The sequence below is a fragment of the Lissotriton vulgaris genome, chromosome 1_1, assembly GCF_964263255.1.
Source record: "Lissotriton vulgaris chromosome 1_1, aLisVul1.2, whole genome shotgun sequence".
Taxonomy (NCBI): Eukaryota; Metazoa; Chordata; class Amphibia; order Caudata; family Salamandridae; genus Lissotriton; species Lissotriton vulgaris.
The window spans coordinates 983145735-983159828 of record NC_141685.1 but is presented as its reverse complement, the minus strand read 5'-3'; the positions used below and the strand labels follow the sequence as shown (position 1 = coordinate 983159828).

General features: G+C 51.7%; 1 protein-coding gene across 4 annotated transcripts in view; it reads right to left on the bottom strand.

Moving 5' to 3' along the window:
• Positions 1–14094, bottom strand: part of LOC147748342 (uncharacterized) — a 158068-nt gene that overhangs the window by 37703 nt on the left and 106271 nt on the right. For all 4 annotated transcript variants that reach the window (XM_086960446.1, XM_086960468.1, XM_086960457.1 and 1 more), the window contains one exon: positions 9809–9907. In XM_086960446.1, coding sequence (XP_086816572.1) covers positions 9809–9907 — 99 coding nt within the window. The remainder of the gene's footprint in view (positions 1–9808; positions 9908–14094) is intronic.

Here is a 14094-nt window from a genome sequence, read left to right as displayed (position 1 = left end):
CTAATTGCCCGAAGAACCAGAATCCTATACCCCGCCAGGTCGCTGCCGCCGCCCTGGGAAAAGAGCATACCCCAGAAGATTATGAAGAATACGAACAGGAACAGCCCGAGTGGGAACCAGCCGCCATGTCCATGGTCCGCCTAGGGGAAAGAGACATGATTCCGCGGGCTCCCCTACCCGCCAATACGAGAAAATGCAGCCAGTGGGTAACAATAAATGGGCGCCGGGCTGAAGCCCTACGCGACACCGGGGCCAGTGTGACGGCAGTCCGCTGTCACCTGGTAACCCCAGAGCAGATCTTGCCGAACGTCCTTTGCCCCGTCCGGTCAGCCGACAACTCAGAAAGCCTGTGTCGGATGGCCTGCGTCCCCTTCGAGTGGGGAGGAGTGTCCGGAATGCTGAAGGTGACTGTCCGCGATGATGCCCCCGTGGACTGCCTCCTGGGAAACGACCTCGAAAGTTTCCCCTGGGCAGCCGTCGAAAGAAGAGAGCACCTGGGGATGTTGGGACTACCTGAATGGGCCTGCGTAACGACCCGGTCCATGGCCGCCCGCGCCATCCCCAGTCCCGAAGAACCCGAATGGCCAGAACCTCCTCCCCCGATCGTCCCGGAGGGAGACGCCCTAAGTGCCAATCCCCCAGAACAAAACGAAGAAGGGCCCGTTCAACTCCAGGACCTTCCCGAACTGGCCCAGTGGCGTCAAGAGGGTGGTCCCACCCAGGAACAATTCCGACAAGAACAGAAGACCTGTCCCTCCCTCGAGGGACTCCGGCAGCAAGCCCTCGCCCAGAGCGCAGGAGACACCGCAGGGGCCCACTGGATTTATTGGGACAATGACCTGCTCTACAGCGAGCAAAGAATTGCTGAGCTGGGGGCCAGTCGGGTGCTGGTGGTGCCCCTCCGCTTCAGGGACTTCCTTTTGAACTTAGCGCACGATGTCCCCCTTGCTGGACACTTAGGACAAGACAAAACATACAACCGCCTGGTAACACACTTCTACTGGCCCAAAATGCGAAATGATGTCTCCAACCACTGCCGGGCCTGCCCCACCTGCCAGGCCAGCGGGAAGAGCGGCCGAAAGATCAAAGCACCCTTGCAACCCTTTCCCGTCGTCACCACCCCGTTCGAACGGGTGGGAATAGACATTGTGGGGCCCCTAGACCCCCGAACGGCCCAGGGGCACCGGTTCATCCTAGTGCTGGTGGACCACGCCACCCGCTATCCCGAGGCCATTCCTCTTCGGACCGTGACAGCACCCGTGGTAGGCCGAGCCCTAATGGGGATCTTCTCTCGAGTGGGCTTCCCCCGGGAGGTCGTCAGCAACAGGGGCACGAACTTTATCTCAAAGTACATGAGGTCTCTCTGGCAGCAGTGCGGGGTCACCTACCGGTTCACGACCCCTTATCACCCGCAAGGAAACGGACTGGTCGAGCGGTTTAACCGCACTCTCAAGGGAATGATCATGGGCCTGGAAGAACCCCTACGTCGCCAATGGGACGTGCTGCTCCCGTGCCTCCTCTTCGCCTATCGAGAAGTTCCCCAGAAATCCCTCGGCTTCAGCCCCTTCGAGCTCCTGTACGGACACCCCGTCCGGGGCCCCCTCAGCCTGGTCAAGGAAGGATGGGAGATGGCCCCCCAGAAGACCCCCCTGGACGTATATAAGTATCTCCTGACCCCCCGCAACCAGACCCGGCGATTCAGGGAACTCGCCAAAGCCAACCTTGAGGCCAGTCAGGAGGACATGAAGAAATGGTACGATCAACATGCCTCCTCCATCGAGTTCGAACCAGGCCAGCAAGTATGGGTGATGTCTCCAGTCGAACCTTGTGCCCTGCAGGACAAATGGACAGGACCCTTCAAGGTGATAGAGCGCAAGGGCCCTGTCACCTACCTAATAGACATGGAGTCCCCCCGGAGCCCCTTCCGAGTCCTCCACGCCAACAGACTCAAACCCCACTTCGTACGCTCGGAGCTCAGCCTACTTATGGCAACAGATAGTGGGACAGAAGACGACTCCGAGCCCCTCCCTGACCTACTGAGGACCCGTGAAAAAGATGGCTCAGTGGAAGGGGTCAGACTCTCCGAGGCCTTGTCCCCGGAACAACGCCAAGACTGTAGGGCTCTCCTGCTACAATTTGCGAACCTGTTCTCCCTCACCCCAGGGGTCACCCCCTGGTGCCTTCACGACGTGGACACTGGGGATAGTCCACCTATTCGACACAGGGCGTACCGAGTGCCAGATCGGGTGCGCACCTGCATCCAGGACGAAGTCTCTAAAATGCTGGCCCTAGGAGTGATCGAGCCATCCGACAGCCCCTGGGCCAGCCCAGTCGTACTGGTCCCCAAGGCTGCCGCCCCGGGCGTCGCCCCGAGCTCCGGTTCTGTGTAGACTATCGGGGCCTGAACGCTGTTACCCGAACCGACGCTCACCCCATACCCCGGGCGGATGAGCTGGTTGACCGCATGGGGGCTGCCCGCTATCTGAGCATCTTCGATCTAACAGCAGGCTACTGGCAGATCGGTCTCACCCCCAGGGCCCAAGAACGATCCGCCTTCTCTACCTTGGATGGCCACTACCACTTCAAAGTGATGCCATTCGGCATGAAAAACGCTCCAGCTACCTTCCAACGACTCGTGAACCAGGTATTGGCGGGCCTCGAAGAATTCAGCGCCGCCTACCTGGACGATATCGCTGTATACAGTTGTCACTGGGCAGACCACCTTCACCACCTCCGAGAAGTCCTGCACGCCCTCCAGCAGGCCGGCCTCACCATCAAAGCCAGCAAATGTCAGATTGGCCAGGGGTCCGTGACCTATCTCGGACACCAAGTGGGGAGCGGTCTGGTGGCCCCTCTTCAGCTCAAGATCGCTGCCATCCAGTCCTGGCAACCTCCTATCACCCAAACCGAGGTCCGAGCCTTCCTAGGGCTCACCGGATACTACCGGCGGTTTGTAAAGGACTATGGCAGCATTGTGGGGCCCCTCACAGAACTCACATCCAAGAAAAACCCCAAAACCGTCAACTGGACTCCGGACTGTCAAGCGGCCTTCGAGAAATTGAAGGCCGCCATGTGCACCGCCCCCGTGCTCCAGGCCCCAGACTACAGCCGGGAATTCATCATCCAGACTGACGCCTCAGATCATGGCGTTGGGGCAGTACTCTCTCAACTCAACGCCGAGGGAGTCGACCAACCAGTGGCCTTCATCAGCCAACGCCTGCTGGCTCGAGAACAGCGCTGGAGCACCATCGAGCGGGAGGCCTTCGCAGTGGTATGGGCCCTCAAGAAACTCCGGCCCTACCTCTTCGGTACCCATTTCAGGGTACAGACAGACCACCGACCCCTGCAATGGCTGATGCAGATGCGGGGGGAGAACCCAAAACTGTTGCGATGGTCCATCTCCTTGCAAGGGATGGACTTCTCTGTGGAGCATCACCCTGGCCAGGACCACGCCAACGCGGACGGCCTGTCACGCTTCTTCCGCCTCGGCGAGGAGAGTACCCAAGAAGATGGGTGACTCTCCCTGCCTTCAGCTGGGGGGGGACACATGTTGGACAGGCCTCGTGAAGGGGCCGCTCCCTCCCCGCATAATAAGGCCCGAACACCGGCTCTCCCGGTGTACCCAGAAGAACCACCCCGGCTACCCACAGAAGCAACCCGCAACACGTCGCCCACGGGACGCCTGCTCCCGAACACCTCGACATCGGCCGGCCCGGGCCGCCATCAGCAGCATTGCCCCGGCCCAGCCGCCATCTTGGACACTGCACCACGAAGCCGCGTGGCCTCAGCTCGACCCCAACCCTGGGCCTGGCCGGGCCCCGACATCGAGGCACCACCATCCACCCAGGAGGTGAACGGACCACTTGGCAGGTCAATGGGAGAGAGGGGTGTCGATGGCTCTCCCCCGCCAGGTGCCGATCGCCCCCAGCCTCCCCGGGCGCTGGCTCCACCCCCCTGCTGGGTGTCTGGACTCCCTCATCCCGGACCTCCCGACCTCCAAGAGCGAGGGTCTGGACATCAAAGGGCGCCAGATCTATAACTGGGGCAGCTCCAGAGCAGGAAGGCAGTTGTATCCTGGAGTCGAGAGACACCTTGAAGAACTCATCCTTGACGGACTGCTGGCGCTGCCGCAGCCCTGCCTTGTGAATCCTCGTTCCTGCCTGCTGGCGCTGCCGCGGCCTTCTGCAACCTACACCTTCGTCGGGACCTGCTGGCGCTGCCGCGGCCCATCCTCGTGAACCATCGTTCCTGCCTGCTGGCGCTGCCGCGGCCCTCTGCAACCTACACCTTCGTCGGGACCTGCTGGCGCTGCCGCGGCCCATCCTTGTGAAACATCGTTCCTGCCTGCTGGCGCTGCCGCGGCCCTCTGCAACCTACATCTCGTCGGGACCTGCTGGCACTGCCGCGGCCCATCCTTGTGTGAACCATCGCCTTTGCCTGCTGGCGCTGCCGCGGCCCTTCTCAAGTGAGACTTATCATCCTAGCCTGCTGGCGCTGCCGCGGCCCGACCTTCCAGAACTCCGAGCTCGAGGATTGTAAGCTACCCATCTTGCCACCCCCGTACCAGACCGGTACCAAGACTGTCCCGCTACCCTTTTCCCTGCAGAGGCTAGAATTAAGAGGACCCTCGTGTCCTGACCTCACTGTATCGCTGATAACCTTGCTTCAAGAATCGTATATAAAGAGTGTTGACCTCATCCTTGTGTGGTGTCCATCTGTGGGGGGGAAGCTACTCGTCTGTACGATCGCTGGAGACGGCCCTCACCGGAGGCCTCTCCCCCTGTCCTCGGCCGACCCTCCGGGTCCCCGTCTAACAACAACTGAGAGTCTTTTCTCAATTTGTATCCCACTATGGAGAACAGACTCATAACATTGGAAGACAAACTTACATGTAATGTCCCCCCTATTCAAGCTGGAATTCAGAATCCTTATCATCCCATTTCTGTTGAGTTGCCTGTGTGGTTGTGTGTGTGGGTGTGTGTGTGTGGTTGTGTGTGTGTGGTTGTGTGTGTGTGTGTAGTTGTATGTGTGGTTGTGTGCTTGAGTGTGTGGTTGTGTGTGTGGTTGTGTGTGTGGTTGTGTGGATGTGTGTGTGGTTGTGTGGGTGGGTGTGGTTGAGTGTGTGGGTGTGTGGGTGTGGTTGTGTGTGTGTGGGTGTGTATGTGTGATTGTGTGTGGGGTTGGATGTGGTTGTGTGTGTGTGGGTGTGTTTGTGTGGTTGTGTGTGTGTGGTTGTGTGTATGTGTAGTTGTATGTGTGTGGTTGTGTGTGTGGTTGTGTGTGGTTGTGTGTGGCTGTGGTTGTGTGTGTGTTTGTTATTGTGTGTGTGGTTGCGATTGTGTGGTTGTGATTGTATGTGTGTGGTTGTGTGGTTGGTTGTGATTGTGTGGGTGTGTGGTTGAGTGTGTGTGGTTGGGTGTGAGTTGTTGTGTGTGTGGTTGTGTGTGTGGTTGTGTGTGTGTGTGTGGTGGTGTGTGTGGGTGATTGTGGTTGTGTGTGTGGTTGTGTGTGTGTATGGTCGTGGTTGTGTGTGTGGGTTTGTGTGGTTGTTTGTGGGTGTGGTTGTGTGTGTGGTTGTGGGTGTGTGTGGTTGTGTGTATGGTTGTGGTTGTGTTTGCGGTTGTATATGTGTGTGGTTGTGTGCGTGTGTGGTTGTGTGTGCGTGATTGTGTGTATGGTTGTGTGTGGTTGTGTGTGTGGTTGTGTGTGTGTGGTTGTGTGTATGTGTGGTTGTGTTTGGTTGTGATTGAAGGAATATAAAATTGATACTATATAATGGTGTCATAACATATCCAATATATATCTGCAACTTCGATAAAAGCCCCTTGTAAATACACTCGAACCACTTACATCTTATGAATCGGGCCAGATTTGAACAAACGCCATCTTGGTTTTGTTTCTCGAGGCCTCTTTTCTTGAGTAAGGAAAACATGTGACATGCTGCTAAGAGGAGAGTCTGAAAGATCGGCCTAGGCCATGAACAGAGCATTGATTCTAACTTAGGAAACCCAAGGTCACATCTGCTCTTTCTTGTAGGACGAGCACATTCCTGCAGGCGCCATGCCTGTACTCCCATGCACCAGAACGAAAGGGAGGCACCTTTACTGACCTACCCCCGGAATAGCTTTAGCAGAGTTTCGAACCAATCTATTGTGCCTTATATGGGTGGTCCTGTTGGTCTCTCTTGAACTGGTACTTTTCCATGTACGAGGTTTCTATGAGGTATGTCGAAAGTATATATGCCCTGTTTTGAACGTAATACAGCAGTCTCCTCTGCACACCTTTGCGAGCTGTGACCAGAGGGAGGCTCCCCTGTACAGGGCACTTTGCAAAATAAAAGATTTAAACCTTTTCCATTGCCGACTGATTTATGTATGGTAAATGAGATATAAGGGCTATTGGTAAGTATAGCTCCATGGTATATTTTTCTAGTACTTCAGTGATTGTGTGTGTGGTTGTGTATGGTTGTGATTGTGTGTGTGTGTGGTTATGTGGTTGGTTGTGATTGTGTGGTTGTGTGAGTAGTTTTGTGTGTGTGGTTGTGTGTGTGTGTGTGTGGTTGTGTATGTGTGGTTGGGGTTGTGTGTGTGGTTGTGATTGTGTGTGTGGTTGTGAGTGGTTGTGTGTGTGGTTGGTTGTGATTGTGTGGGTGCACGCTTGTGTGTGTGGTGGTGTGTGTATGGTTGTGTGTGCGTGTGTGGTTGTGTGAGTGGTTGTGTGTGCGTGTGTGGTTGTGTGAGTGGTTGTGGGTGTATGGGGTTGTGTTTGTGTGTGGCTTTGTGTGGTTGTGTGTGTGGTTTTGTGTGTGTGGTTGTGTGTGTTTGGTTGTGTTTGTGGTTGTGTGTGTGGTTGTGTGGTTGTGTGTATGTGTGTGGTTGTGTGTATGTGTGTGGTTGTGTGTGTGTGGTTGTGTGTGAGTGTGTGATGGTGTGTGTGTGTGGATGTGTGTGTGGTTGTGTGTGTGGTTGTGTGTGTGGTTGTGTGTGTGGTTCTGTGTGTATGTGATTGTGTGTGTGGTTCTGTGTGGTTGTGGGGTGTGGTTGTGGGTATGGTTGTGCGTGTGGTTTTGAGTGTTTGTGTGTGTGATTGTGTGTGTGGTTGTGTGTGTTTGTGTGTGGTTGTGTGTGGTTGGTTGTGGTTGTGTATGTGGGTGTGTGTGTGGTTGTGTGGTTGTATGTGGTTGTGGTTGGGTGGTTGGGTGTGATTGTGTGTGTGGTTGTGGTTGTGTGTGTGGTTGTGTGTGTGGTTGTGTGTGTGGTAGTATATGTGGTTGTGTGTGGTTGCGGGTGTAGTTGTGTGGGTGTGGTTGCGGTTTTGTGTTTGGTTGTGTGTGGTTTTGTGTGGTTGTGTGTGTGGTTGTGTGTGTGGTTGTGTGTGTGTGTGGTTGTGTGTGTCTGGTTGTGTGTGCATACTGTAATCCATGCAAGTTGCGTGTTGGGAGCAATTAAATTAGGCCCGATACCTATTTGTATAGTTGGTAGGCATTGACGAGTTGAGTAAATACGTGGTCGTGCACGGAAGAGACTACAAAGTTTGAGACCAATAAGTTATTACAAAGGGCCAGTGCTTGACCAAAAAAAGTCGCCAGGGAGTAGTAAAATGAAGTAGGGTTATCAGCTGACTGAAGAATGATTAACAACAGCACATTTAAAGAACTGAGTGGAAAGTACTCCAACAAATGTGTGGTGCAGAGTATGGTATAAAGGCTGGTCGGTTACAGTGGTGTAAATATATACTACAGTACAGGGACCTGATGAGGCACAGGGTGAGACTGATTTGCATATGGCCATGTCTGACTGAGGTGGCGGAGTGAGCTAAAGAACGGTGATGGATTAAGCCCAGATCAGTTGACATGGGGTGAGTGTTTGTATTGTCAACGCTCCGTCCATCATCCCCTTTGGTTTTTCTTTGTTCGCCCTAAGTTGGCAGGGTATGCTCAGACGTGAGTCCCTTGCTCACTTTGCCACTGGATTCAAGCAAGCCTGGCTGAAGACGGCTGTAATGCCAGAAAACGGTCCTGGGAAGCTTGATTCCGGTCTAGGGAAGACATGGCTTGGCAATTTGGGCTGGACTGTTCACAGGAGGCACGGAGTCAGACTGATTTGCATATGGCCATGTCTGAACTGGAGTGGCGGAGTGAGCTAAAGAACGGTGATGGATTAAACCCAGATCAGTTGACTGGGGGCAAGTGTTTGTATTGTCAAAGCTCCGTCCATCATCCCCTTTGGTTTTTCTTTGTTCGCCCTAAGTTGGCAGGGTATGCTCAGACGTGAGTCCCTTGCTCACTTTGCCACTGGATTCAAGCAAGCCCGGCTGCAGACGTCTGTAATGCCAGAAACCGGTCCTGGGAAGCTTGATTCCGGTCCAGGGAAGACATGGCTTGGCAGTTCGGGCTGGACTGTTCCCATGAGGCACAGGGTCAGACTGATTTGCATATGGCCATGTCTGAACTGGGGTGGCGGAGTGAGCTAAAGAACGGTGATGGATTAAACCCAGATCAGTTGACTGGGGGTGAGCGTTTGTATTGTCAACGCTTCGTCCATCATCCCCTTTGGTTTTTCTTTGTTCGCCCTAAGTTGGCAGGGTATGCTCAGACGTGAGTCCCTTACTCATGTTGCCACTGGATTCAAGCAAGCCCGGCTGAAGACGGCTGTAATGCCAGAAACCGGTCCTGGGAAGCTTGATTCCGGTCCAGGGAAGACATGGCTTGGCAGTTCGGGCTGGACTGTTTCCATGAGGCACAGGGTCAGACTGATTTGCATATGGCCATGTCTGAACTGGGGTGGCGGAGTGAGCTAAAGAACGGTGATGGATTAAACCCAGATCAGTTGACTGGGGGTGAGTATTTGTATAGTCAACGCTCCGTTTATCATCCCCTTTGGTTTTTCTTTGTTCGCCCTAAGTTGGCAGGGTATGCTCAGGCGTGAGTCCCTTGCTCACTTTGCCACTAGATTCAAGCAAGCCCGGCTGAAGACGGCTGTAATGACAGAAACCGGTCCTGGGAAGCTTGATTCCGGTCCAGGGAAGCTTGATTCCGGTTCAGGGAAGACATGGCTTGGCAGTTCGGGCTGGACTGTTCCCATGAGGCACAGGGTCAGACTGATTTGCATATGGCCATGTCTGAACTGGGGTGGCGGAGTGAGCTAAAGAACGGTGATGGATTAAACCCAGATCAGTTGACTGGGGGTGAGTGTTTGTATTGTCAACACTCCGTCCATCATCCCCTTTGGTTTTTCTCAGTTTAGATGGATGGCACCGGTGTAGTTTCCTTAGAAATTCATACAGGGCTTACAATTTCTAATTTATCAGGCAAAGGACTGGAGGTACACAGACTATTTTGATGCAACTTGAAAAAGTTTGCACACCATGGTAATTTACATTTGGATTCAAATGAAAGTGATCGAACTGAAGCAGAGGGGAAAGCACGGGAAATAAAAACAAGTAACTTAATGACCAGTGACGGAGGAGACAGATGGCAGCTGCGCGCGTGAACGCAAGCGCTAGGCCAGCCAGTAGCACTTCGAAAACTCACCTACTAAATATCTCTCCGAGCAGCGCATGCGCTGGCTCAGCGAGACCTAAAAAGAGCAAGTTGGATCAGGTGGTGAGGCCAATGATGTGCTTTTGAGGGTGCTACTCTGAGTAAACCAAGCAAAGTCTTTAATTTTAATCAACAATTGCTACCCCATTGAATAAATATATAGAGTTGTATTTTGATTGCATTCTATCAAGACATGAGCATAAAATAGTTTTGGTTGTTGAGACATTTTATAGTTGTAATCATATCCATACATTGTGCCTTCCTTACCCAAGGTACTGTGAATGCTTTCTCTTTTCCCACAGTCCTCGACGTTGAGAGGATACAGTTCTCCAACTTCATTGATGCCCACAGTGGCACCTTCATGTCCTGTAATAAGATAACAGTCTTATGTACATGTGTGTCTAAGAACAAGAGCACAGTGCATGCCATTGCAAACGTACAATGGAGAAAGCTTACCAAAGTAAAAGAGAGAATACTGTTTGGTGACATAAAAATGACTGGGAATATTGAAGGGGGAGCTTGTTATGGATGGCATACAGGCTATCCTACAGTAGGAAAGCAGTGCCGGGGCCTATGGCAGTTAGGGTGTCAGATTTCCAGGCGGAAGAATGAGTAAGGACAGTAGGAAGAGGAACCTGAATTGGGTAATATCATTGGCGTTGTCTGGAAAGCTGTGCCATTAGGAGTGTGTAGTATCCTGCATATTTATTGTAAGGTGTTTTACCTTCCCTGCTCAGACAGTGTCTGAGCTCTGACTCATTGGAATGTTGGAGTCTAATGATGCGTCGGAATGTTGGGACGGTGAGAGGCAGAGTAACAGTTGGTCATGAGCTGAGCAACTGACAGGCAGCTCCCGGTGGGGCTCTGATCTACAACATAACTACATGATGTCCTGTACCTTACTACTTGTTATCTTCATGGAATAAACATCTTGAAATACAACTTTCCTGAGTGGACCTCTTTAACTACAGAGTGTTTTTATAAATTATAGATCTGTATACTAGGAGAGAACAGATGATGACCACACAATTCAGATTCTTTAATCTGGAAAGACCTGTGAAGAGGGTAGTACGTGCAGAAAAGGACTGTGTAAAGAACATCTTTTCTGAGACACTCAAGGATTTCCAGATGCAGGCCAGTTAGCTTCTTCTAGGCTGGAGCCATCCAGAACAAAGGGAGCTATTTAGAGTTTGGTGGACAGGGTACTCTGTAGCAGAGTGCCCTGTCAGCCAAAGTTATGCGGAAAATCATACTCTAATTTGAGTCGGGCGAACATTTATGTTTTTACCAGCGGAGACCCCACTGGTACGGTCAGCAGAAACATTAGACCAAGGGCCTCAGAGGCATTGGACCATCCGTCTGAATACCACAGAACGTCTGCACTATAAAAGGTGACGTTGGACTTCGCCCTTCTGGCAGGTTCACCCCTGAACTTTTTGCTTTTAAATGTGACCTGGTGTTGGTGATTTTTGGCTTCTGCGCACTTTACCACTGTGTCCCAGGGTAAAGTTTGTGCATGCGTGTGGTAAGGTTGGCCTGCCCTACCCTAGGAATGCATGGGGAATGTATGTGTCCATGTTAGTTCCTGATTTGTGGGGAGTGCAGGGTCGAGTTTGGTATGTGTGGACTCGTGTGATTAAATGCTGCGCGATGATGCGTGCAGCATTATTGCGTCTAATGTGTAAGTGCCACTTCTAAAAGTTATCCTTTTGGATTTTCGTGGCTTTTTTGTTAAGTTCGAATGTGCTGAAAGTGGAGAAATCAAACGCCAACTCAACAATGCCGAACACTCCTGCCCACTTACTAAAGACCCGCTACAAGAGATCAGAAAGAAGATCATGGACGTGACTGAACAAGCCAAATTGATGGATGTGATAACCCACAAGGAATTTCTTTTTCTCAACAACCCCCATCCACGCACACCTGTCATATACGTTTTACCAAAAATCCACAAGGACCTTAACAACCCACCTGGTAGGCCCATTGTGTCCGGTTGTGGATCAATTCTAGAACCTGTAGGTAAATACATTGATGCCATTCTCAAAGAATTTGTCCCCCTCACGGATACATTCATTAGGGACACCACAGACCTCATCAATACCATCGAAAACCTGGACTACGACAGAACAAAATCTCATGGCAGGACTAGACATCGAGTCTTTATACACGAATATCCCCCACCCTGAAGGTCTACAAGTGATCGAAACTCTCCTCCACTCCAGACCCCAACCCGCCAAAATTCCAACACACTTCATCATGGGTCTTTCACGCATTGCACTTCAAAATAACTATTTTCTTTACAGAGACACTTTTTATTTACAGATCAAGCGAGTATCTATGGGCGCTTGCTTTGCCCCTAACTTTGCCATACTGTATGTCCATCACCTGGAGAAGACCCTACTCCTTCAACCTACCAATCCATTCCACGACAATATAAACTTGTGGCATCGATATATAGATGACATCCTGCTACTTTGGAACGGTACCAATGAAGCTCATGTCCTTTATTGACTGGTTGAATCGGTCGCAGGAACATCTCCGCTTCACAAGTGAATGTAAGCAGAACGACTTGCCCTTTCTAGACGTCACCATTCAAGCCGAGGAGGGCAAACTGGGAACCTGCTTGTTCCGTAAACCGACGGAAAGAAACACATTACTCCAATATGCTAGTTACCACCCGAGAGGACTCAGAGATGGTTTGCCATTTGGACAATTTCTCCAAATTAGGCGAAACTGTAAGTGGCGTGCAGACTACTTCAGGGAGGCTGATGTTCTGACCAAAAAACTCATCGCCAGAGGATACCCCAAACGATTGGTCTCAAGACCCGAAAAAGAGCGTGGTATTTCCTCACTAGCCAAACTAAACAACCCCTAAAGAGAATTCCATTTATATCCAAATTCAGCCCTAGTAGCAACAAAGTGGGCAAAATAATCAAAAAGAACTGGTCTATCCTCCGTCCCTTTGAACTCTTCAAAGATGAACCTCTCTTCTCTTACCAAAGAGGAGATAATCTGTCATCCCACCTGGGGCGTGAAATTACCTGGCCAGAAAAAACACCAGATCACCACAGCATCACTGCAGAATGGGGTTTGCCGCCAGAGCTGTTCGGTGTGTGAACTTACTACCAACAACAAGGTGTTCAGATACAAAGACAGAACTCATACCCTGAGAAACCACACTAGCTGCAGATCCACCAATGTGATCTATGCCATTGAATGCCCATGTGAACTTATCTACATCGGCCAAACTACACAAACCATCAAAAACAGAAGTGTGCAACACAAAAGCCGTATTAATTGCAAAGTGGCCACAGCACCATTGTGAACCACTACCTGGAAAAAATCGCCACAAGGACACAGACATGAAATGGCAAGTGATCGAACAAATGACACTACCCACAAGAGGTGGTGACATCAGATCCCTCTTAAACAAGAGTGAATGCAGGTGGATGACCCTTTGTGACTTCGTTAACAACGGATTAAATACCATTGATGAGTGGAATAGCACCATTACCATCTGACACCCTGATTCCCTGTTCTCACTCCCTGACCTTCTGAAATAAAGGGTTGCCCGCTCCTCCCACACCTGGGCCACGCCACCCTCCAGATAGACATTGCCTTTAATCAGTATTTTACCGTACTTCTGTTAATCCACTGTACCTCTGTTTAATACTACCAATGTATGTTCTATCATGGTGCCACAATGTAAATATTATGCATGTACCTTTCGGACTCTGTTAAACACTTTGACAATTTTTGTATAGGCACCCCTCCGCGAGTCATATGCTTTACATCCGCTGCCAATTGCATTCACACTCTGACCACCTTGCTGACTCCTCGCCTTGGCATTGTCCAGTTTCTGACATGCCTTACGAACACGACAGCTTCAATTCCCAAGCTGCCTCCCTGACAGGAGTCCTGCCCTCTTCCCCCACCCCGCCTTCTCCCCCTATCCCTGCAGTTCTACCTTTCTGAGCAGCTACACGTCATCGGGTAGGCCCTCCCGCCCTATCTCTATTTAGCTTTTTCCGATGCACGGGATTGCCATAGCAACATAAGGACAGCGCTTTACTAGCTCGCCCTTACCTCGAGGACCGGTGATGCTTGTCGCCGGTGTCTAACCGCCCATATTTTGAACCGATAGCCTCCTGATCGACTCTGATCGCTGACCCCTCTCCCATTCTCAACAGATCGACTCTCCTCATCCCACCGATCACGCTGAGATCAGTGCTTGCCTATCCATGGACCACACAGCTCTGGATAATCCTTGAATACACTCCTAACCCTTGGTAAGTTTCCTTCCTGCTCCTCACCTCTGGCTCCCGAGGCGCGTTTCCCTCAAGCTCTCCACCCTGATTTGGTTTTCCTTCTCATTCCCCAGCTCCCATGCACTTGAGGTACTGATGATGTGATTTCGGACCCTGTAGTTACTCTGCAACGGGACGTCCCTCGAGGCACCCAGACAGATCCTCGACCCGCGGAACTTCTTCCGCACATCTGCCCATCCTTGCTATCAACCAGTTGCCAGACGATGAGCATTACACTCCCTCTCG